We start from the raw sequence: 26950 nt of genomic DNA, 5'->3' as shown, positions 1-26950 counted from the left end.
CGTGGGTACCCTGAGCACAGACAGAATTTCAAAATGTTTGTTGTATTTGAAGCAGGCTCTGGAGTCTACGATGAGAAAAGGCCAGACTTAACTTAAAAGACGAGAGCCAGCCATGTATAAGCCTGGTTGGTCAGCACTGAGATGGAGCTCTACTCCCAGATGGGAAAGCTTCCCCTCTGGGTCCAGTTGTGGAATCTGCTTGAATAAGAGAACAGGAAAGCAACTGCTCCTCGAATGTTGACACTAGTACATGGGTGAGATGAGTGAGGACGCAGGGTGCACCTTTCCTTTACTAGTCGCTTAAACATTTCATTCGCGGTGAGCTGCCAGGGTCTAAGAGCTGGGTATTCTGTCTCAGCCTCACAGTAACCTACCCCGACCTTCCTCGTGTCCAATGGTTGCCATGTTGAATAGTTTTATGTCAGCGTGACGAAAGCTAGAGTTATCTGAAAGGCGGGAGCCTCAATTGAGAAAATGTCTCCATAAGATCTGGCTGTAAGACATTTTTTTAATTAGTGGGAGGGCCCAGCTAGTAGGTGGTACCATCCCTGGGCTGGTGGTCCTGGGTTCTATAAGAAAGCAGGCTGAGCCAGCCACAGGGAGCAAACCAGTAAGCAGCACTCCTCCATGGCCTCTGCATCAGCTCCTGCCTCCAGGTTCCTGTCTTGTTAGAGTCCCTGTCCTGATTTCTTTCCGTTATGTACTACAATGTGCAATTGTAAGCCAAGTAACCCCTTACCTCCCCAACTTGCTTTTTCAAGGTGTTTCGTCACAGTAATAGTAACCCTAACTAAGACAGTTGGTAAATGTGGTTTCCTCACAAAATGCTATGGTTTCAGGGCTTGGCTTTGATTCCTCTTTGCTGCTTGATTTGGTCCCAATCCCATTTTGCAACCTCATTTTGACCCATGACACTGCCCTGTCACTCCCCACACCCTTCTGACCCACCCTGTCACTCCCCACACCCCTGTGACCCACCCTGTCACTCCTCACACCCCTGTGACCCACCCTGTCACTCCTCACACCCCTGTGACCCACCCTGTCACTCCCCACACCCCTATGACCCACCCTGTCACTCCTCACACCCCTGTGACCCACCCTGTCACTCCTCACACCCCTGTGACCCACCCTGTCACTCCCCACACCCCTGTGACCCACCCTGTCACTCCTCACACCCCTGTGACCCACCCTGTCACTCCCCACACCCCTGTGACCCACCCTGTCACTCCCCACACCCCTGTGACCCACCCTGTCACTCCCCACACCCCTGTGACCCACCCTGTCACTCCCCACACCCCTGTGACCCACCCTGTCACTCCCCACACCCCTATGACCCACCCTGTCACTCCTCACACCCCTATGACCCACCCTGTCACTCCTCACACCCCTATGACCCACCCTGTCACTCCCCACACCCCTGTGACCCACCCTGTCACTCCCCACACCCCTATGACCCACCCTGTCACTCCTCACACCCCTATGACCCACCCTGTCACTCCTCACACCCTTCTGACCCACCCTGTCACTCCCCACACCCCTGTGACCCACCCTGTCACTCCTCACACCCCTGTGACCCACCCTGTCACTCCTCACACCCCTGTGACCCACCCTGTCACTCCTCACACCCCTGTGACCCACCCTGTCACTCCCCACACCCCTGTGACCCACCCTGTCACTCCTCACACCCCTGTGACCCACCCTGTCACTCCCCACACCCCTGTGACCCACCCTGTCATTCCCCACACCCCTGTGACCCACCCTGTCACTCCTCACACCCCTATGACCCACCCTGTCACTCCCCACACCCCTATGACCCACCCTGTCACTCCCCACACCCCTGTGACCCACCCTGTCATTCCCCACACCCCTGTGACCCACCCTGTCACTCCTCACACCCCTGTGACCCACCCTGTCACTCCTCACACCCCTGTGACCCACCCTGTCACTCCTCACACCCCTGTGACCCACCCTGTCACTCCTCACACCCCTGTGACCCACCCTGTCACTCCCCACACCCCTGTGACCCACCCTGTCACTCCCCACACCCCTGTGACCCACCCTGTCACTCCCCACACCCCTGTGACCCACCCTGTCACTCCCCACACCCCTATGACCCACCCTGTCACTCCTCACACCCCTATGACCCACCCTGTCACTCCCCACACCCCTGTGACCCACCCTGTCACTCCCCACACCCCTGTGACCCACCCTGTCACTCCTCACACCCCTGTGACCCACCCTGTCACTCCTCACACCCCTGTGACCCACCCTGTCACTCCTCACACCCCTGTGACCCACCCTGTCACTCCTCACACCCCTGTGACCCACCCTGTCACTCCCCACACCCCTATGACCCACCCTGTCACTCCCCACACCCCTGTGACCCACCCTGTCACTCCTCACACCCCTGTGACCCACCCTGTCACTCCCCACACCCCTGTGACCCACCCTGTCACTCCCCACACCCCTGTGACCCACCTTGTCACTCCTCACACCCCTGTGACCCACCCTGTCACTCCCCACACCCCTATGACCCACCCTGTCACTCCCCACACCCCTATGACCCACCCTGTCACTCCCCACACCCCTATGACCCACCCTGTCACTCCTCACACCCCTGTGACCCACCCTGTCATTCCTCACACCCCTGTGACCCACCCTGTCACTCCTCACACCCCTGTGACCCACCCTGTCACTCCTCACACCCCTGTGACCCACCCTGTCACTCCTCACACCCCTGTGACCCACCCTGTCACTCCTCACACCCCTGTGACCCACCCTGTCACTCCTCACACCCCTATGACCCACCCTGTCACTCCCCACACCCCTGTGACCCACCCTGTCACTCCCCACACCCCTATGACCCACCCTGTCACTCCCCACACCCCTATGACCCACCCTGTCACTCCTCACACCCCTGTGACCCACCCTGTCACTCCTCACACCCCTATGACCCACCCTGTCACTCCCCACACCCCTGTGACCCACCCTGTCACTCCTCACACCCCTGTGACCCACCCTGTCACTCCCCACACCCCTGTGACCCACCCTGTCACTCCTCACACCCCTGTGACCCACCCTGTCACTCCTCACACCCCTGTGACCCACCCTGTCACTCCCCACACCCCTGTGACCCACCCTGTCACTCCTCACACCCCTGTGACCCACCCTGTCACTCCTCACACCCCTATGACCCACCCTGTCACTCCTCACACCCCTGTGACCCACCCTGTCACTCCCCACACCCCTGTGACCCACCCTGTCACTCCCCACACCCCTATGACCCACCCTGTCACTCCTCACACCCCTCTGACCCAGCCACACCAGACTTCTTCCTATATCCAAAATACAATGGCATAGAGAGTTAGTCCTCTATGTGCATCTGAGTACTCAACCAAGAAAATAAGCCCGGGGCAGAAGGGTACGTCTGTTCTGAACAGAGAGGCTCTTTTGCTTGTCATTACAAAACAAGGCAACACAGCTGCCACTCAGCGAGCACTAAGACTATGCTGTACATTGCAAGTGACACAAAGATGAACATGTATGTCTAAAGACCATTACTACAGCATTGCATGGAATAGACTTGAGTTTTCTGGATTCTGGCATCTGCCTAAGGCAGCCATGGCTGTGCTGTGTTTGTGTTTCCATTAGGACTTTGGCACATGAAGCTTATCACATACAGTCCTCTATACCTTCTTTTTCCACATTCTTGCTCTAAGAACAATCTGAGACACAGAGCCTCGGCAGGCCAACCAGAAGCAGCCCTGCTCTGAGACGCACACTTGTTTTTCTTCACAGCCACCGTGAGATCCGTCTACTCCTCCCGTTTCTCATACAGGCAGCTTTTTGTCTTGTTGTAAAACAATTCCTGGACAGGCTTCAAGGCTGAAGCATAAGCGCCACAGAGCTGCGCATCCCTCGTGTCTCCTTCACAACGGAATAACCAGCGCCCAGCACTGTTCTTAATGTGACATGACTACCGATCTCAAAGTTACCTTATATGTCTTTCCCTGCCCTTTTCCTTACCTGTGGTATGAGTGGTTTTTTGAATATGACACCACCTGCCACATCCCTGTACAAATTGAATTTTACTTTGCCACTTCCTAGTCCCCAACACCACCTTAAACCTACTTGGACAAGCTCTCCACTGAAAACACCTCACTGCTTAAAATGATGGCGACTGGGAAACAAAAGAACACAGAAGCTTCCTCTATTCAGCAGTTCTCCCAGTTAGCCATCCCCGTAACCTATATGCTGGTGAGCGCAAAAACCCCCTAACTAGAAAACGGCTGTCTTCTTAGAAGGTGTTTACACCAGGCCACACACGGCCTGAAGATGGCAAAACATTAATTTTAGATAACTTTCTTAGTTAGGGTTTCCACTGCTGTGATAAACACCATGACCAAAAGCAACTTGTGGAAGAATGAATTTATTTCAGGGGAATGGAGAGATGGCTCAGTGGTTAAGAGCATTGGTTGTTCTTCCAGAGGACCTGGGTTCAATTCCCAGCAACCACATAGTAGCTCACAACTGTCTGTAACTCAAATTCCAATAGATCCAATTCCCTCACATTCATGTAGGCTAAACACCAAATGTACATAAAAATAAATAAATAATTTAAAAAAGAGTTTATTTCATCTTACAGTTCTCAGGTCACACTCTATCTCTGAGGGAAGTCAAGGAAGTCAAGGCAGAAGCCAGGAGGCCTTCTGCTGCAGAGGCCATGGAGGGATGGTTCTTACCGGCTTGCTCCTCATAGCTTGTTCAACCTGCTTTCTTACAGCACCCAGGACGACCAGCGCACGTGACACCACCCACAGTGAGCAGGTCCTTTCACATTAGTCACTAAGGGAGAAGGTGTACCACGGCCCTGCCTGCATGCCACTCTGGTGGGGCATTTTCTCAGTTGAGGCTTCCTTTTCCCAAATGACTCTGCCTTGTGTCAAGCTGGCATAAGACTAGCAAGTACAACTACCAAATGATCGCTTTGAGATGCATTAAATGCTTTTTAACACCTACACCTACATATGTGACAGAGGTGACTTAAACTCGGAATGTAATATTTAAAACACTTACAGTACTGTTGGAACTCAATTTGTGGTTCACAGTCCATGAAAACATAGTACTTTTTAAATGCTCCCTATTTTGATCAATAATAATAATAATAATAATAATAATAATAATAATAACAATAATATTTTCATAGTGAATTATGAATTTCCCATTAATGTAGTAGATCAGGGAGAGAATGACTCTGCTAGATGCAGGTTTTCAGGATCCATCTCCCTTTAGGAAGAACTGTGAAATTCTTAAGCAACACAGTATAAAACTAAAGCTATCCAGGGTAGTGCAGGCCATCTGAATAGTCTCAGGGTATGTAGTTATACAGCAAATTGTACAGGCTTTGGTTCTACCATATCGAGACACCATTGAAAATCAAAATAACCTATTATATCAACTCTAAATACTTTTAAGGGAATTGACCAAAATTCAATATAGTAATAAATATAATGTGTCTTCACAATCTTACATTTTAAGTTCATCCTTTTTCCTCCTCAACCCCGGCTACTTGTTCCTAACCCTGCTCAGCTTTATCTGCGAGCAGGCTGGTGCAGGGCAGGTGCTGAAGTGAGGTGCAAGACTGCAGGAGGAAGGCAAATCTTTTTACCTTAAGCTGAAAAGCACCATGCTAACTCAAAAGAAGCACGACCCCAAGACCTGACTCCGGGGGACCTGGCCCTCAAGGCCACAGGCGTCTACTTTTATAGTCATTCCATCAGGCACTGTTTCTGTAGGCTTGGCTACGCAGTGCCCTTCTGAAGACACCAAGCCTGTCCATTTTGGGCGCCACATACTGGCAAACAGCCTCATACCGGAATGTCCATTGCTGAAGCGATCAACAGTTCTGCCACTTCCCAGAAACCCGGCTTAGCCCTGGACCAACACTTGTTTTCGGTACTCACAGCTTAATCTATCACCGTCTCCCATTTTACCCCCAACAAGCAGCTCCCAGGTCATCCCACTCTGTACCAGGCCTCAAATCATGCGGTTCTATCACGAGTGACAGTACATCATAACGTGGCAATCCTATGGAAATAACGCAGCAAGCCCTCAGAGGGAGCTCAGATGTCAGAAATACCAGGGACAAAGTCTTAGGTCTGCCACTAGGTAGATGGCCTTGGGGACTGTCTCCCCATCTGTGAAACTATGTCTAAAATTAATATTGACCTCAACTTACCATCATAAAGATTAGGTGGGAAAACTCTGTCAAAGGATGTCCACTGCCTCCGAGGCTGGAAGCATCCCACCCCTGCTAGCTCTGCAGGAAAAGGAATCATGCGTGCCTGTTTCCCTTCATCCTGAAAACTAACAGCACACAAAGATCTGAAACAGCAGAGGAGTAAGGCGCTCTCACTGAAGTGGGCCACACATGAATCAGCTGACCCACACACACCAGAAGACAGGCAGCAGCGGGGCTCAGGAGGAGGGTGCAGGGCTCGGCAGCGGCCCTTTCCTGAGTATTACCTCTTTTCTTCTGGTCATTTCCAATTATGCCTGTATCTCTTCTTTCACATACTCACAAGCACATAGAACCCACATGCTGGTGCTGGAGCACAAGACGAATTGCAGCTTATAGGTGTGCCTGGCTCAGTGGCACTGTTCTAGTGAGATTTCCACTGGGGGGACTTGAGAGAAGAAACAGTATGTGTGACCTACAAATCCATCATGGAGGAAAGCCAGAACAGGTGCTCAAAGCAGGAACCTGGGGGCAGGGAGCTGGGAACAGGAAGCTGGGGGCAGGAACTGTAACAGTGACCACAGAGCACACTGTTTGCTGGCTTGCTCAGCCTGCTTTCTTATATAGCACAGGCCCACAGATCAATTATAAGTCAGAAATTGCCCACAGGCCACCAGGATGCAGGCAGCTCCTCAGCTGAGGCTCTCTCTTCCCAGCTGACTCTAGTTTGTGCCAACTTAACAGAAACTAACCGGCTCAGAGACATTCTAGGATAATTTGTTGCTTGTGCACAAATAAAGACTTAGGTATCCCATTATTCAATTTTACACTTATAAGGAAATTTGTATTTTAAAAAATACTCAAAAGGGAAAGTTCCAATTACACAAATGCAAATATCAAAAATTTTCACTGTTCTTAAAATGTGCCAACAGGAAGCTTTGTCTTGGAATAAATTAATGATTAGTTGATAAAAAATTCAAATTGGTGAACATAATAATCACTGTGAAGAAATAATTCAGATAAACAATAGGTTTCAAGATAGCTTAAAAAAACAGAGCACCCTGGGAATTGAAATGCTGCATATTACAAAGTAATATGGCACTTTATACATACCATACTTAGGCAATAAACCCGAAATAATACCCAGCCATCCATGTGAACACACCAAATGATAAAGTGTTCTGCAGCCGTTATAAAATGCAGTTCCACTGGGATCACCTAATATATGTTTTTCAAGCACATTCTGATGTGTTCTTACAGCAAGAAAAAGCAAAACAAAAAAGGAAAACACAACGTGAATGGTCACTAAACCCCTTTCATCATGCAGCATTTTTATTAGACGTTAAATATTATCTAAAGAAGGATTTGAAAAGAAGAGCATTTTTAAATAAAAAAAAAAAAAGCAAGAAAATTTTCTGGTGACCTTACAGAAACAGAAACGCTTCCTGGATTTGCCTGGTTCAACGGGGGGGGGGGGGGGGGGGGGGCAGGGGGGGGGAGAGGGAGAGAGAGAGAGAGAGAGAGACGGAGAACACACTGGACATACACTCCTGGTCAGCAATGAAAGGGGCCATCTTTAAAACCATAAAAGAAATGAGAGTACAAATCTAAATCCCTAACGCAGTGGTTCTCAGCCTTCCTAATGCTGCGACCCTTTACTACAGCTCCTCACACTGTAGTGACCCCCAACCATAAAACTGCATCGCTAATTCCTAACTGTAGTTTTGCTACTCTTACGAATCATAATGTAAATACCTGGTATGAGCCCCCAAAAAAAATTCTCCCACAGGTTGAGAGCCATTGTCCTAAAGGAAAATACAGTTAAAAGCCCTTGACTGAGGCGATCATGGGGTGAGGGTGGGGGGGGGGTGGGGGAAAATACTGTTGTTGTTTTGCTAAACGATCAGCTGTCAAGTTCCATTCTAAACGTTTATAGCCACAGATTCGTCCTACTCTAATCCTTGGTCAAAGAACCTTCTTCTTACAGGGCTAATGCAGTCTGTGAACTGGTCACAGTGCTGAATATAATTAACTCTGAGCACACAGATGGGGATGGGTCTCCTCCATCAGCCCCAAGGCTCGGGAAGTGGCGGACACAGGAGGAGAACTGTGGGACGTTGACTTTGGCCATGATGTCACTGTAGTATGCCTCAGCTCACAGTAGCTATGGTTGTCTGCACTGGATCAAGGCATCACAGGAACTACTGAGAGCTGCTGATGACTGCAGAGGGAGAGTCCCTCTCCTTAGGGGGCGTGGCCTCCGTCCGATATGCTCCTCCAGCCTCACTAGCTAGGCACATCCATGTGCTTCTTTACGGCCAGCAGTAACTGGCTCAGGGTTATTGATAACCATGAAATAAAAAGAGGGCACGCAGCTAGGAGGGAGGTGGAGTGGGGTACTGGGAGGGGCTGGAGGTAGTTAGTAGCAGATGGATGTGATCAATATACATGTATAAATGTATGAAACTTCCAAAGAATAAAAATATATTATTTTAAAGATACACTTGGATGTATTAAATCCAAATTACCTGCTTTAGCTGTGTAACCCCAAGCAAGTTACTTACTCTCCAAGCAGTAAAAAGACCAAGCCATGCACAATTAGTCTTCCAACTCCACAAACTGTTGTTCAGCTCTTACAACAACCAGAAGGGAAAGGAAGCTGTGAGAACAACTAGAAGCACAGAACCCTCTAGCATCTCAGGGACTTCCTGTTCTACAATACGGTTTTAAAGCACATGCACATAACCACTCATACATACACATAAACACATGATACATACATATGCACACATGCATACACACATAGCTTCCCTTCATACTGGTTCAGTAACTATCATCTAAGAAATCCTTTCTCCTCTATTAACTTGCTCGCTCCATCCGCACAGTAAGACAGCAGAGCTTCTGACCAGTTGTCACAGAAGAGGTGACAACTGAGAAAACTTGACCCAATGGAGTGAGACAATGAGAAGCAAACCAGCTGGAGGATGGACACATTTGGATTCAAGCTCACTACAAATATACACTGACCAGAGTGTGTGCTACTAGCATAAGAAAACACACACACACACACGCACGCACGCACGCACGCACGTGCGCAAAGAACAAAAGAGTTCATTCGTAAATCTTCATATTTACAACCCAGTGATTCCCAACAATGGTGTCAAGATAACTCATTAAAAGCACAGGAAATAATCCCAAGGATTGGCAAATGGGATTACAAAGGAAACGATCTTTAAGAGTTAAGAGACAGCCTTTAGAATGAGAAAAAAATTCTGCCAAATACTCATCAGAAGGAGTATTAATATTTAAAATATATAAAGAACAGCAAAAATTAAGCAACAAATCATCCAATTAATAAGCAGGGTAATATGCTGAAAATACAGTTATCAAAAGAAATACAATGGCCAATAAACACTTGAATTACACAGTGTTCAAAACATCAGCCGTCAGGGGATACAAACAGAAACTGCACTGAGAGCCCATGTCACTCTAGGCAGTACGGCCAACACCATGAAAACAAACGCATGGTGGGATATGGGCAGGAGAAACCCTATTCACTGGTGGGAGTGTAAACTGGTACAGCCACTATTGAAAATCAGGGTGCAGGTTCCTCAAAACTACAGCTAGAACAACTACACAAACCAACTGTGACACTTGTGTTCAACCAAAGGACGCCAAAGTACACACCACAGAGGGACCTGCACATCTGCATTTATAGCTATTCTATTCACAATAGGCAGGAAGAAGCAGCCTAGATGTCCATCACAGATGAACAGGTAATGAAGATGTGGTGCATATACCCAATGGAATTTTATTCAGCTGTAAAGAAAAATGAAATCATAACATCTGCAGGAAAATGGACAAAACTGCAAAGTATTATGTCAAGCAAAATGTTCAGGCTCAAAGACCATGTGTTCTCTCACATGTAGACCCTAGATTTAAAATTGTGCAAGCGTGTTCAGTGCATGCCTCTGTGTGTGTGTGTGTGTGTGTGTGTGTGTGTGTGTGTGTGTGTGTGTGTGTGAAACATATATGTAGGCCATGAAATAAAAAAAGGAAATCCTGAGGGGAGTGGGGAAATACCTTGGTGAGAGAGAATAGAGGAATCTATGTGGTTGAAAGCAGAAGGAGGGAGGACTTAGGGAGAGAAGAAGCAGCTGTGGGAGAGGCGAGGCTCACAGGAGGGGATGGTAGGAGGGCGGGACAAGGGACAAGGGACAATGGCACTTATGTATCAGAATGCCACAATGGGCTCTCTTAGCTTGTCTGCCAACATAGAAAACAGAGAGAGAGAGAGAGAGAGAGAGAGGCGCAGAGGAAAGCTCATGACTCAGAAGAAAGGTCCTGTCTTTAATAAACGTGCTGAGCATCCCAGAGAAACTAGAGTTGGGCTCTAATCTCATACCATATACAAACTTTGATTCAAGAGGGGTGTATACTTTTTCTCTAGCAGTGACCCCATAGACTGATTCTATGAACAGAAACTTTTTTCTTCGATGTATAATAAAATTAACTGATTTGAGTCATTTATACTTTAAACTGTACTGTAGACACAAGAAATATTCATAAAGGAAAACCTTAACTTGGCTTTAAAAAAAATACCATGTATTTTATTTTTACCTTTCCCAAGAACAAGGCATACAGAGAAAATGCAGCAACACAAACATGTACTTCCTACATGAGATAACTTAGCCTCTTAAATCACGTGTGTATGCTCTTTTAAATAAGTATTTGAGAGCTCCTTGGGAGATCACATGTTTCCCATTGTTTTTCATCCTTATTACCAAAAAGATAAATAAGATTTAGGGTCACTGAAAATCTATAGGGTGGGGGAGTGAGCCAATACAATACAGGACAACTTCCTCCGGAGATGGCTCACACGAATATGGCTATCTTCACTGAATATGTAATTTGGGGGAAATAAAGCTTTCACTCAAGACTCGTGTACTGCTCAAACACATTTGCTCCTTCTAGATGATCCTAGAGCTTCTTACCTAACATCATGCTAAGCGGTGCATCAAAACGGGGAGCCTCCATCTCTCACCCACAGACATGCAGAGTTGAGGTGTGGACTATCCGCCCGAGTCTCAGAAAACAAGATCACAACACACAGCCTTACATCTCCACACACCCTCCCTGCCTGCCTAACATTCTCACACCGGCTGTGAGAGCTGACTAGAAAGTGTCCATGGAACCAAAAGACAGGACTTCGTAGCTGAGCTAGAAGAGATAATCAACCCAGGAGAGTTCTTCAGAAATGAGGACTGAATGCAGACTCAGGGAGGGCTCTGGCCTCTTCTGCTACACAGGCAACATTAATCTGCTATTGTAAGTTATTCTTTAGTCGGCAAACTGTACCTTTTAAAGTCAACCACAAGCCCACTGTAAACTCTGGCCAAAGACAGAATGAAGTCAATAACCTCTACCTTCTTTGAAGTAGATTTGGGTAAACTGAGCATAGTGAGGCAGGCTTGTAATCTCAGGGCTCAGGAGGCTGAGGAAGACTAAGGGTTCAAGGCCAGTGTTTAGTACATAATGAGATCCTGTCTGGAAAAAACAGTGAGTGGGGATGGAGTTCACTGGTAAGGAGCTTGCCAGTCATACCCAAGGCCCCAAGCTCCACCCCTAGTGCCACAAAAAGAAATATAGATGGACACATTTCTATGAATCGACCAAATATATAATAATTCAAGCTATATCTGTATATATATATAAACTTTATACATTTACCAAGTTGTTTTTTAAAGGTACATTTTTTTATTAAAAAAAAAAAGTAACACTATTAAAACAAGCAGCATCTCAGGAAAGAGTGGATTTTTAAAAATCTAATTCCATCTGGAGTTTCTCCCCAAGTCAATGTTTGTCACCTGAGGCCACTGTTCCCTGCGTCTCCAGCAATGATAGACCAGCATATTAAATGGTCTTACCTAACACATTTGAGTGCACAGTCTTTGAACAGTATCCATGTAAATCTGTGTACTATACATGATGCTTATGCAAAGAACCAAAACCAGATTCACTGCAAACAAAAGCCTCATCAGAACTGTTCCTGTACCAAAACAAGTCGCCAGGCCCCACATATCCACATGACAATTTGCAAAAGCTTCATTCTCACATAAAAATGAGGCAAACAAAATCAGAATTGTACTAAATAAATTCAACTGCATTCAATGTGGGAAACACTGACATTTTTTTAAATCTGCCCTCTCCCCTTCAATGCTTGAAGCCATCAATTTAAAGCAAGGAAACTCCATGTTGGCCTGGTTCCAATACTGACCTCATGCCAAAACAAAAATAAAGGCCTTAAAATAGCCCAGCGGCCAGCATCCAATTACCGTGCTGGCCCGAGACCAGCACACACAGGAAGTTATTTTCTCTTCTTCCTCCATGTACCTGTGTATTAATCATTTCTGCACAAATACTTTTATTTCCTCCAAATAAACACTGGACAAGAAAATGGAGGAAATGCTGTCACAAGAAGAAAACGTTTGGTATGACCGCCTCAAACTGTCCATCCTAAGTCAGCCACAACCAACAGTCAAAGACATAGCAAAGAGCATGAAGAAACACCAGCGAAGTTGTGGTGCTTTTGAAAATCAATTTCCAACAATTGAGCAATTATCAAAAGACAAATACTTAAGCAATACCTTTATTCTCTATCATTAAGATATCATTTAAAGCATTATTGAGGCAGATTCTGATAGGAATTCTGATAAGAGACAATTGTCTGCATTGCCCTGTGATCCCAACATCTCCTGAGGAGTGGGCAACACCACTCCAGCAGGCACACTCACTACACCCAGTGTCTGCCAACAGCCAATTACTACCCTGTTCTCCAGTCCCTTGAGTCCAAACCACACACTATTTTCATTCTTTAATCAAATGTACCTTCCACAAAATAAGTAAGTAAATGAAATCGGAGTACTTACCTACAGTTGGGAGGGGGGTCCAGAGTGATTTCTGCAAGCTCCTTCTGAATTCTTTAAAATGAAGACAAGGAAAATAATGTTGAAACATATTCACACTTGACATGTTTCATCAATATGCTGCACTGGTAACAGTACCATCTCCCATCCACACACACTTGGTGGGAAACGCTAGTCCTGCAGGAAGTATCAAATACAGTAAGAAGAAGTGCTTTCTCCCGTTTTGAAATGCAGCTACACAGGGTTACAGGAGGTCACCCGTGGCCGCAGCACAGGGTTACAGGAGGTCACCCCTGGCCGCAGTACAGCAGCCATTATTCCATTGTGGAAGTAACATTGTGGCTTCATCAACCCTCAAAGTGAGGATTTATTTTTTTCCCCAGAAACAGAAAATTGTTTTTCTCAGCTCGAGTTCCTCTCTGGAAACAGAGCTCTGGGACAAAGATGGCAAACACTCCCACCCTCCGCACCTGCGCTCAGTGGCTGAGGTGCGCACCTTCTAGCTTTCATTCTTTCCACTCTTGGTGGTCATGCTACAGAAGATAAAGGCAGACTAGGAAAGACTCTCTCCTCAGTTTGGGCAAAAATCAATCGATCAAACTTTCCATTTGACATATTTTATGTAGTTTTTATTTCCAGATAGGCAAACATCTGGATTCACTGCAGGACTTCATAACTGGGGCTTCAAAAAATTAATACCACTAGTCAAAAATTTGAATTTAATTACAAACATTTGCCATGTTATTTAGAGGTCATAAGAATTCTTCTTAGAACATCCCCATATAGAATAACAAGCCGAGCATCCTAAGTTAAATCAAGCATCCTGGCTGACCCAATCAACTGATTGTCAGTATCTCATTCCAACCTAAGACCCAGACACCAGTAAAAGCAAATTGCGGCTTTCAAGCCTGGCACTATTTATTCCTTCTGCTATAAATACCTGAATACCGTGTGAATTATACCTGAATACTGCATGCATTATACCTGAATACCGTGTGCATTATACCTGAATACTGCATACATTATACCTGAATACTGCATGCATTATACCTGAATACTACATGTATTATACCTAAATACTGTGTGCATTATATCTGAACAATGCATGCATTATAACTGAATACTGTGTGCATTATACCTGAATGTTGCATGCATTATTCATGAATACTGCATGTAGTATTTTAATATCATTGCATGAGCCTGACATGAAGAAAGAAAACAATTTTAAACTTGCCTCTGTCCTCATGTTACTAGGAGCAGGGAGCTGCTGGGAACAGAGCCCAGGGACTCAAGAATATTAAGCACAGCACAATCAATGAGCTATACCAACCCATTCATCCAGAGTTCTACTCTGATTGGCAATCACATCTAGCATCCTATGAGCATGCGGAGAAACTAGCAGTTCCCTCTGCTTCCGGTGAGTACCCCTGGCTCTCTTAACTATGGTTGATGACTTACTACACTTAGGCTTTGTTAAAACAAGTAAAGCACTCTCAAAAGCAGCTTTGTTTGTGAGATTATCAACAGATCTGCATAATTAAGACAGTATAAGAGTGACAGCTAACTAAATTATCTTAAAAGGATTTAAATAATAGACACTCATGCTTAAACTATTTCATTCTATATCTTTGCTTACACTTATTTATTTGTGAACCTTTATTACACACACACACACACATACACACACACACACACACACACACACGTGCTCGTCAGAGGACAACCTAGAAGAGTAGGTTTTTCTCCTTCCACTCTGTGGGTTCCTGAGACTAAACTTAGGTTGTCAGGCTTGGTGGCAACTGTTTTATCTGCTGAGCCATCTTGCAGCCCTCTTTCCATATATATTTTAAGCCAACAAATGGAACTATAAAGTAAACATGCTTCCTCCCACAGCGCTGCTACTAACTCTGAAGACACGGCAACACCAGCCAATGCTCGGGTCTCTAATCCCTGAGACTCTGGTGTAATGACAGAGAAAGAGACCGATAAAGTGGAAAAACTTCTATTTTACTTCTACTTTAGGCCATTAGCTGTGTCCACAAACAGAGACAGCTCACACCTGCTCTGTGTGCCTCAGTTTCCTATCCTATAAGAAAGACAAATTCAATGACCCTTTATCGTTAACACTCTGTAATTACCATTTGCATATGAATAAGTAGGACTCAAAAGTGAAAAAACAAGTATCAAAGGCATGAAAAGAAGCATAAAACAGACTTCCAAAATGAAATGGGTGAGTCCAGGCTAACTGTGGCAGGCTGAGCACTCACACACTCATATCCCCCGTTCAGGAACGTGGAGTACAAAAACGCAAGAGAATAAACTACAAAGACAATGAGCCTCAAGGGTGGAAACTGCACAGCTGTAACTGGCAAAGAAAGCTGTAGAATGTAAAGGGTAAAGGTTCCAAAGGGATGGGGTGTAGCTTTGTGGTACAGCACTCGTCCAGAAAAATCTAAGGCCTTGGATTTGAATCACAGTATCACCAAAAATAAAAATGAATGAATAAATGAACAAAGAAAAAATACCCCAAAGAAAAGAAACCCACACTAGGAAATCATACATCAAGTATGAAGGAAACTTGAGTGCAACGTATGTTTTGTCTAAGTGCTCTGACTGAACCTATGGCTCAGGAACCACACTGGGCTTGCAGAAAAGCTAACTTTTACACGCTGTCCGGCCTGCGTTGACCATCCACAACTGTACACCTGGTTGACAGTGAACAAAAGGGAGGTTGTAGCTGCACTGTACCATGTAAACATCACAAATGCCGACCCTTGAAGATGCAGGGTTAATCACAGCTACTAACTCCCAGCACAGAGGGTTGGGCAGCTGCATCTGCTGCTAGGAGGCCTCACTTCTCCAGCAGAGGGCCTTGGCTCCTAGCACCCTACATGCTGCTGGCTCTCAAACATCTATTGCTTCCGTTTCAGGGGATTTGATGCCCTATACTGGCCTCCCCAAGAAAGCAAAACTTAAACTAATAAAGTAAAAATAAATAAATATAAAAATAAAACAAAACCAGCTACAGGTCAATGTGAGACAACAGGGAATAAATCACACAAAGTATTAGTATCTTTTTCAAAGTGGGAACCAATAAATACTATGGGAGAGTAAAGGAAATTAAAGTCTAAATATAGTCTTTAGAGTATAAAGACAACCAAGAACGATTTTTTAATTAAAAAGAAGGGAAGAATGACTAGGTAAACTAATTAAATCCTAATATTTCAAAGCAAGGTGTCAAAAGATATTATTTGCTTATTTAATAAATAAAAATAAGCGTATTTAGAGTTACATTAAAAATACACACACAATAGAGTTAAAAGCAGAGACATCTACAAGGTTTCTTTTAAAACTCTCAGGACTGGAAAAAAAAAACTCTCAGGACTCAGACTGGAGAGACAGCTCACAGGTTATTGCTGGGAATTGAATCTGGGGTCCACTGCTCTTCCAGGGGATCCCAGGTTCGATTCTCAGCAATCACTGACAGCACACAACTGTTTGTAACTCCAGTGTAGGGAATCTTTGGGTCTCCTCTAACACTAGGCATGCATGTGGTGCACCAACAAACATGCAGGCAAATTACCCTTACAAATAAAATAAATCTAGGCAGGCGGTGTGGTGCACACCTTTAATCCCAGGACTCTAGAGGCAGAGGAAGGTGGATCTCTAAGTTTGAGCTCAGCCTGTTCAACAACGTGAGTTCGAGGCCACCCAGAGCTACACAGAGACACCCTGCCTAAAAAAACAAACAAATAAATAAATCTTTAAAAAAAAAAATCAAAGCTGGCTATCTGGAACACAGGAATAGCCAAAAAAATTATTGCTTCCCATAAAAAAACAAAAAAAAACCTCCCTTCCTACTGTGGGTGATTTGCTTTGAGAAAAGAGTGACTTTTACAATATTTATTTTGTTTTTTAATTATGTGTATGCATGTATATCTGTGTAAGTCCATGCATATGTGTGCAGGCACCTATAGAAATGGTGGCATCTAACAACCCCTGGCAGCTGGAGTTACAGACAGGTGTAAGTTGTGTCGAGTGGGTAATGGGAACCGAACTCAATTCTGTTCAAGAACAGTTCACGCTCTTCACTACAGAGCCATCTCTCCAGTCTATGAGTGACTTTAATAAACTATTTTTAAAATTAGAAAAGTGATACAAGAAGCATTCAAAGAGCATCCTTAAACGGCAAAAGAAACTTGTTTTTGAGACAGATATAGCTATGCAGCCCAGCTGACCCTGAACTCAAACTCCAAAGTGCTAAGATTACAGGCCTATACCAGCCACATACAGCTCAAAACTATTTTTAATCTAAAAGAAGTTTATTGGGATTTCAAATACCAAATTTGAAAAGACAAATAAACAAACAAATACTAAATTTGAAAAAAAAAAAAAAAGAATGTGACAAATTGTAACTTCTTGTCATAGAATTCCCCAAAACAACCCAAACTTCTCTCCTAGCCACCACGGTTCCACATATTATTCACTTTAAAAGTAATTTCCTGATAAATTTGACAACTCTAAGCAATAAGCCAATATATTATAATATATGTTGAGCCACTGTAACCTAAGAATGGCTGTTTCTCTTGACAGAGAGGATTGCACAAAGAATTGCTATTTAAACTATTGCAAGGTGTGCTGTTGTATTAAATGACAGCAATCCAATTCTATCTCCAGAACCTGGTTGTGGTATGTACTGAGTTTCTCTGTCTTGACTAAGGAGTAGAAGGCGGGCAGCCCTGTGCCTGGGGTGAAGTGTCAATACTTTGCCCTTCAAGCGGACCTTTTACATGATGAGCTCAGGCCACTAAAGAGAGAATTAAACAAATCACACAGAATTCTGTGTCTGCTTCCTCTGTCCTCACTTACAGGATAAGGAAACTAAGGTTGGTTACTCCACACAAGCAAGCAGAACGAGACCCTGGTCCTCTGAAGAGTGGCAGGCTCTCTAAGCCAGCTTTCCAGCCCCCACATCTACACTTTCTCTACTCCCCTATACATTGTGCCCCTTAGGACACATCAGCACACCAAGAAGAGACTTGATACCTTATGAGTATATACAGGGGCGGAGGTCCTCCTCAGTCACAGTCATAGGGGAGGGGAGCAGGGGGAAAGCAGGAGGGAGAGAAGAATGGGAGGATACAAGGGAAGGGATAATAATTGAGATGAAATATGAATGAATTAATAAAAAGGGAAAAAAAACACATCAGCCCTCCTAGCCAACTGAACATTTCCTTCCCAGACAGCTTATTCTCAAGAAGCATCATACTAATTTTATTCCATATTTTTAGTGACAAAACGGTCTCTATAAAAAACAAAACAAGAAAACCCTGCCATTGCACATAAGCCCACAATTTAATTCTGAGTGCCGATAAGCACCACACACCTGTCATTTTAAGAGACCGCTGACTTAGAACCCAGCATCAATTAAGTGTGTGCATCAACTGTAAGATGCCTGCTGACTCCAAAACACTGGAAAACTTTAAAAGCACACTTCAAGAAAAAACAAAAAGCCCAAGAACAATCACTACAAGCAAACTGATGAGCCCAAGCTAGAACAAAGGGCCTCACTGGAGCACACTGAGATCCACCTTCCCCTTAATAAAAACTCCTCCTAGACTGCCACTACACTGGAAGTCCAGGAACACTCCAATGTCAGCTCTGAGCAAAACTAGCTTGAAATAAATCTGATTTAAAATTCACATTTACTGAAATGCCAACGTGAAAGAGGCAGAGTCAATTCAATGAGGACCTCAAAACAGATGTATTATGGAACTGACTAGCAATTTAATCAGAACTGTGCACATTTGTTACTCTGGACATTACATAGGTGTCAAACTACACATCTGTAAACAGCACAGAGCAGTGTAGGCACTTCACGAGAAGCAGCAGTGGTGGGACATGCCAGGCTTTCAGGTAAAACTGTTCTCAAAGGGGCCTGCATCATAGGCGTAACCTTCCCTCTTGACTATAAAAAAAGACAAAAGTTCACACTGCTGTTTCAATACTGAACTGTGTAGAGCGCAGTTTTGCAATACTTCAAAAATGAAATATTTTAGGGAAACATTTCTAAAACATTAATTCTACAATTACAGTAGATTTATTATAGTAATTATTAATCCTACAATCCTAGCATTACAATTCACTTGGTAATTGAGGCCCTAAGTGAAAAGCACTTTACCTGAGTTACTACCAAATGGATTAATTGTGCATCCAAGTAGCCCTAGTATAACAACACTGAGTCTTTGAGGTTAACAGCAGCTTCACTGTGTCAACGTTTGCACCAAATGGAACTGAAAAAAAAAAATCTCCTCACAGACAGTAACTGGCAGAAAGTCTAACTGTCAGCGCCCACTTTGTAGAGCTGACCACAAGCAAAATGTGTATGGCACTCCAAACTCACAGCAACTCTCTGGGGCGGCCACCATTCTCTTAGCTTTGCAAACGAGAAAACCAGGTATGGTAGCATGCCTGTCCTGCCAGCACTGGGGACACGGGGGCAGAAGGCTGGGCTTTATAACTAAGTTTCAAGGCAGCCTGGGCCACACAGTCTGATTCTATCTAAAGCACATCCCCCACCCTGAACAAGAGGACAGCATGACAAGAGACACTAACGCGTGTTCCAGTCAGAGAGCTCCAGCCTCAGAAGGTGGGTTCCCAGCAGAGCTTTGACTGCTGGTGCTTATCCACAGCATGATAGTGCTTAGACGGAGGCTTCATCTCAATACTAAGTCTTCACTTTTTAAAATACAAATTAAATTTTTATTTTGAAATGCTAACTTTAGGTTCTAACTGAAAGCCCAGTATCCAAGAAAGGCCTCATTCCTGCAACAGGCAGAGCGGTCAAGCTGATCAGGCCACCTAGATACAGGGTCAGTGCTGCATGGGGATGAGGGTGGGGGATGGGGTGGGGGATGGGTGGGGGATGGGTAGGGGATGGGGTGGGCCTCTTCTCATGATTCTCAGTTTCCCCACATTCTTAGCACCCTGATAACAAACCTCGTTTTCTTACTTAGACCATTTAGGTGCCAAGCAGCATTTTTACATGTAAAACCAGCAGTAAATGGCTTCACATACTGTCACAGGGCACCTTATAACTCGAATGTGTCAGTCACAGGCCCACAGAAGGGCTTTGCCTATGAAGGGACTGCCTTTCCTGGGGAGCAGCTAGATGGTGCCTCTGACTGAAGCAGTATTTGTAATACTTTCTACTGGGTGTCAAGCAGGTGCTACCCTGGGCTAGGCACATATAACCATCTCTAAAGTCGGTTTTATCCCCTATTTAGAGAAGGTCTTCCTTCCATAGTTTATTCATGAAATCACCAGGACGTGCTTTCCCAAATACTGTGGTAAAATGAAATAAACGATGAGCTGTGAACTTGGAAGGTTGGCATTGAAAGGTATGCCTTCCTTCATAGGCAGAAAAGAGAAATCTGTCGTGATGAGCTGTTACAGGGGAGCCAGGGACAGGTCCCTCAGGACTACTCCCACACACCAGTCTAGCCTGAAGTACTCCTGAACGACGCGCTCAGGGCAGCACGAATGTTTCTAGAGGTAACTGTGTAAGGCGCCGATTTGAGCAGCCTTACTCGTCCACTTACCTAAATGTAAATGTCTCCACTCCTGACCTTTCTTATCCACCCTGCCCCAAGCCCACTTAGCAGGAGCGGGTCACTGTGCATTGTACCTCAGGAGGAGAGAGGCCACTGTGCCAAGTTCCCCTGGATGTGAGGTCTAGTGGCAAAAAGAAGCAGAAGTGTTTTCCTGTCTAAACAAGTGAATACCCGGAGTGATCTGACTTTCTATAATTCCCACAACAGTGGTCAGAGATCCCAGTAAGGAAAAGGGAGTATTCAGGCAGGAGTACACAAGCTGTGTGCATCTAGGACAGCTATGACAAACATTTGTTAGATCACAATGTCACAGCATGATATCAAAAGGTTGGACACCCTGCATCTAATTGGCTTGAATGGCTTGCTGACCAGTCGCCATCACTCTTACCAGAGCGCCTGCAAAGGTTCATCCCAGGCCTGTGGCTAGAAATAAGGTGGAAGGACACGCAGGCTTTAGTGTTTAGGAAGGGAGTTCCCTAATTCCTATCACCCAACGGCTTTATTCAACATTAAGAGTGTCCACTTGCCTGAAGTTACGTGTGGTAAGAAGTTAACACCTATATACTGCTGCTAGTCGTACTTAATATTTTCTATTTTTATTTTTAAAAGGTATTAAAGATCATAAAATCACAAGCAAGTATGAGTCCACTGAATGTAATCTCCCTTTCAAATCATCTTCTAACCACCAGGCTATAATGTAATGCTATCAAAGCAGCTGCCCTCTAAGCCAACTGACATGCCAATCACCATAAGAGGTTGAAGAAGTGACAGAGCATCATTCAAGTGCCTCCTTTCCCGATCTATCTATTCCCCAAGAAAGAGGAAACCTGCATCAAGAGCAACCCTCACGTGATGTAATACAACCAAGACACATTAAATCAAGCATTTCTGACTTTACCAACAGGGAGGGTCAGAGACTAAGTTATCACTCAATAACCATTTCAATAGGGAGGTGTGTGTGTGTGAGAGAGAGAGAGAGAGACAGACAGACAGACAGACAGACAGACAGACAGATAAACAGAGATGGGGTGGGGGTGGGGTGGGGGGAGATAGAGAGTGAAACTGTAGGTGTGTGCATGTAGGTGTGTGTGTGTGTGTGTGACAGAGAGAGAGACTGAGACTGTAGGTGTGTGTGTGTGTGTGTGAGTTAGAGCAAGAGAACGTAGGTGTGTGGTGTTAAGTGTGAGTATACATGCATGTGTAAGCCGGAGGTCAACATCAGTTATCTCCCCTCTCTCTCCCTGCTCATCCTGGTTGTTTTTTATGATAGTTGAGACAGGGATCTCTTCAGTAAACCTGGAGCTCACTGATTAGACAAGACCTGATGGCCAGTGAGCTACAATGATCCACCTGTGTCCAACACACACACACACACACAAACTCAGACACACACAGAGACATACACACACAGACATACAAACACACACACACACACACACACACACACACACACACACACACACACACATACACACACCCCTGCTCAGAGCACTGGGACCATCGTGCCCAGTTTTTATGGGTTATACTAAAGCAAATTCAGCAGCACGCACTTTGCTCACTGAGCCATCTCGCCCTCCCCCAGGCCAAGTCAAGAGACTCTCAACACCTACTCTGTGTTAAAGAACAGAAAACTATGTTTACAATCAAATTATACTTTCATAGTGTCCTGCCCAAGTTTTTCTAACAAGGCATAGCAATACACTACAAGTCCAGATTTTATAATATGCCATGGCTTTAAATAAGCTTTTAAAAGTTTTTCATAATTAAAAAGCACATTTTTAAAAAACACATCATATTAAAGAGGGAAAACAGTATAAACTCTATGACCTTTCAGTCCAGAAAAATGACTAAACACAAGGGAAATGTGAGTGTAAGGTGATAACGGCTAGCAATGCAACGCTGGCAGTGCTGGGTACCTTTTGGCACTGGTTGACAGTTTAGCAGCTGTCTTGCTGGATATCTTCCCCTCCTTTTTCTTGGGCTGGACTTGCTCTCGCTCAGGTTCCTGCTGAACGCTCTCCCGCTGGTCTCCATCAGAACTGCCCCCACTGGTGCTCGGACTGTCGTCAACTCTCTGCGCCTCAGTGGACATCTTAGATCCTGGATTGAAGAAGGAAACGTCATTTATGCTGCTGTGGGAGGGACTACAACGAGGTTCATCCAGAATGGAGGGAAAAATGAGCCTAAGAAACAAAAGAAGTACAGTGAAAACTGCCCATTTATGGAACAAACAGCTCCAGAGAAGAGAAGTTCTCTTCTTGTGCCGTCACGTAAAGTTTAGACACAAATGTTGGTAGCAATTTTACTGACAAGGCAAAAGGTGGAAACAACTGAACTGTTCTTTTGTTGATGGGAGCAGCGTGGTGCATCCACATGACAATATACCTCAGAAGCCTGGGATCTGCACGCCTCAGCAGGAAGACCTTGAGTCTTTACGCTAAGTGAGAGAAGGCAGCCGCAAAGACCACAGACTGCACAAACTCATTTGTAAGAAATGTCCAGACAGGTAAAACCATGGGGACATAGAGACCATGTACAGGGAAGTGACTTCTGGTGGGCAGGAAGTTTCCTTTGAGTGGCAATAATGTCCTTATATTAAGTGGTTGTCACCGTAGAAAAGCCTCCGAGTGGTTCGGCTTCATGCTGTGCTGCTGAGGACTGACGCCAGGGTCCTGTCATGCTAGGCAAGTGCTCAGGCTAAGGTGCACACTTGAAGATGGTGGCCTTGGGCCTGGAGGTGTAGTCTGGGAAGAGTGCACGTTCAGCGGAGCTCAAGCTCCAGCATTTACAAAAATGGAGGGGATTCATTTTATAAGGCGAATTACGTCTCAAAAGGACTGGCATAAAATAAACCAGAAAGGACCAGAGAGACGGCTCAGGGGTTAAGAGCACCAGCTGCTCTTCCAGCACTCACATGGTGGCTCACAACCTAGCTCCAGCTCCAGGGAGTTGTGACATCCTCTCTGGGCACCAGGCACATATGTACGTGGTGCACAGACATGCATGCAAACAAATATCAATACACAGAAAATAAGATAAGTAAATCTCTAAAAAGGGAGAAAGAAAATGGTTTAAAAGTCTAGTTTTTATAGGCATTGGGCTAAGCACTTTGTGCTGAGCTTTGAGAAGCCCTGACAGGTAAAGAGAGCTGCAAAGTGTCCTGACAGGTGGAGCAAAAAGGCACAGGGCTGAGGAACAGGGGCGCTACCACACTCACATCCAATCAATACATCCTCAGAGCTGAGCCAAGGTTAAAATCCTCCAAGCTGGGAAATTGTTTTAAGTAACCGTTGCGATAACAGACCAGTGACCACGTGCTTCTAAGTAAGAACTGGAGCTTAGGAAGGTGGGGGCACTGACCCAGAGCCACAAAGCAACCATGTTGCACAAGCGATAGAGACACTGAGACACTGAGGGCCTCGCTCTTTCCTAGTCCGGAGGAAATCTCCCTCGAGGTTTGAAATTCACTCTGCTCTGAGTTCATGCTTCTGTAGCAGCTCTGATTACCAACTCAATTTCCTCAATACCTTGATACCTAGGTAGCCACAGTAACCCAGATAGCAGACACAGAAACGCACTGAGCGGGAAGGCCATCTGCAATCTCATTCCATCATCATCGGCCACAGTTTAATCCTCACCATCACACCCTCTATGACCTAACAAGCTGACAGACCCAGAACTGAACTGACAGAACTCATGCCCATCCCTCGAGCCACCAGGAATCACTTTTGGGTCTCATATAGCTAAAGCTCAGGTGTGACTTTGAAAAATGAGACTGTCTGTCTCATCATCAACAGCAAAACACACCCACATACTTTCACACTCGAGGGGGGGGAGGAGGAGCAGAGAAAGAGAAAAAAATTTTACCCAAATTCCTCTTGAAAAAGACCCTTTTTGGTTACTCTTAAATTGTGGCTTGGAAATAAAACCATTCCGGATATGATAAATAATAAGCTTCAATGCATCCAAAAAACAGATGCCTCACTTAAAACACACATTACGATTATTACCTAGCTCAAAGGCAGGACCCAATAAGTCCGTTCAGCCTTCATCATCATCAGCTCAACACTGAGTCTGCTCAAAACCATGGTGGCTTTTGTAACACAGGCTTTTTTTTTTTTAGCAGACTAAGACAAACTCCATAAGACACATATGCACAGCAAAGGATCGGAGGAACCAGGAAACACCAAGATGAGGCATGAAAAGACACCACACAGAGCATTCCCACCCTCTGCCCTTACAGTTCCTTTGTTCGTAACAAATAAACAGTAAGTCTGTCCAAACAGCTCTCAAACACTCCCAGGAAATCGGACAGCCCTCCTACCTCTTCAGTAAATGGAGAGCATCATTCTCCGTGGGTACGACAACTTTTACGAGCAATAAAGTCACTTAATAGAATACTGAAATTTTATGTCAGTATGTTTCATGTCTAGCTCTAAAAGTCTGGCCATATTTCTTGGGTTTTCTTCCATTTTTATTTGACTTTAACATTCTTATTATTGGATTTAATATTTGTATTCTTTTTCAGCTTGCTTCTTTGAGTTAAAATACACCAAAGGTTAAAAGAGCAGGTGTATAGGAAAACAGAAAGAAGCATCCTTAGGGTTAGATGCTCTCGGGGCAAGATACTGCTGGCAAAATGTGAAATCAGTGAGAAATTGTTTTGTGCATCCTAACCTTGAAGCAGTCCACCCACAGGGCAAATGCAAGAATCACAGACTAACAGTCCCCCTGCTCTGAAGCCACAGGTACGACAGCTAAATCAAGTCACAGCTGTGTACTGAGTTAGTCATGAGGCTGTACACGTTTCAACACTCTTTGTGTACATTTATAAACACCTAATAATGGGCCAGCTATATAACTACTACTCAGTGATGTTACATGCCATGAGCTGAGGCTGAGATTTCCTAAACTACTGCAGAATACTAGAAGATTAAACCAGTAACTATACTACTGAAGGGCTGGGGGCGTGGTTCAGTGGTAGAGCACTTGCCAAGCATATATGTAAAGGCCTGGGTTCGATCCAGAACACTGCCCCAGAATGTACTTAAATGTCTAAATAGACACATACTTTCTATAATTTTACAGTTTAAAAACTTATTTCTACTGTTGATCTAAAATACCTTATTTGATGCAAAGCTTTACCTACTAATAACAAATCCATCTAAGGCCACCGATAAGCATTATAAAATTATTTAGAAATAAAGGTTTTATATTTCCTTTTCAAATGTCAAGAATTAAGAGAGTTCCTGCTGAGTGTTTTATGAATCCTTAGTTACAGAAAAAATATGGGACAAAGTGATTGTGTACTCAGGCACAATTAATTCTTATGAAAGATAATGCTCTATAGATCATTCCAGTTAACTGTATGTATAAAAACTAGTGTCTTGTCTCTCTAAAGAATAAATAAATAAGTCCCTGAATTAAAACATTTAAATATTATCCTTACTGGCATTTGAAAATTAATTTCTAAAGAGCTAATTCCCTGACCTAGAAGGAAACTAAGTTCCAGGGCTCTAAACACAAATATTTCCTCCAATGACAGTTTCAAAGGTCTTAAGACACCTAGAGTGCTATCTATACTTCAGATTCAAAGTAAATCTCAGTTCTGAACTAAACACAAAATAACATGGTAGCGTTTCCTAAAGTACATTACATTTGAGAATTTAAACACACTAATTGTCTAGCTTTATTCACTATGTACTCTGTGTTCGGAATCTACTCTAGAAATTACCAAAGCACAGTGAGTGAAATTCACCTGTTCCATAAAAACAGAAGGATCTCGCTACAAATCCCACTAGTGAAACCAAGAACAGTCAAGTCCACATTACTATTTAAATCATCAGATATAATGATTAAAAACTTGGAAAAAGCAAGTAGTCATTTGAGCTGCTAAAACCAGAAAATGTGAACTTGTAATCGGCATCTTGTAGTTTTTCTACTTGGGATTTCTAAAGTTTTCCAAAATGTTAATATTTTATATTATGTGCCGCACATGTAGCGCTATCCAGCCTTCCAAGTGACTGAAATATATATTTATTCGAATAATAACAGTGGAGCACCTGACTGGGGTGGGGGGACGGGGGAAAGTGTGCTGTGCCCTAGGGCAAAGAGCTCAAGGTATGACATATGAAAACACTCCATCTTCATCATCGCCCACATAGGAAACTGCA

The 26950-nt window shown here is 44.5% G+C and overlaps 1 protein-coding gene across 1 annotated transcript in view; it reads right to left on the bottom strand.

The window, feature by feature from the left end:
- The window catches only part of UBE2E2 (ubiquitin conjugating enzyme E2 E2), a 281781-nt gene that overhangs the window by 253638 nt on the left and 1193 nt on the right, over positions 1-26950 (bottom strand). The window contains exons 2-3 of the mRNA XM_084795044.1: positions 22694-22877; positions 13168-13218 (exon numbers count right to left, since the gene is read on the bottom strand). Of these exons, the coding sequence (XP_084651170.1) occupies positions 13168-13218; positions 22694-22869 (227 nt within the window). The 5' untranslated portion in view covers positions 22870-22877. The remainder of the gene's footprint in view (positions 1-13167; positions 13219-22693; positions 22878-26950) is intronic.

This window comes from Acomys minous (genome assembly GCF_964271855.1).
Source record: "Acomys minous genome assembly, chromosome: 9".
Taxonomy (NCBI): domain Eukaryota; kingdom Metazoa; phylum Chordata; class Mammalia; order Rodentia; family Muridae; genus Acomys; species Acomys minous.
The sequence above is the reverse complement of the archived record's forward strand: the minus strand, read 5'-3'. Positions and strand labels throughout refer to the sequence as shown.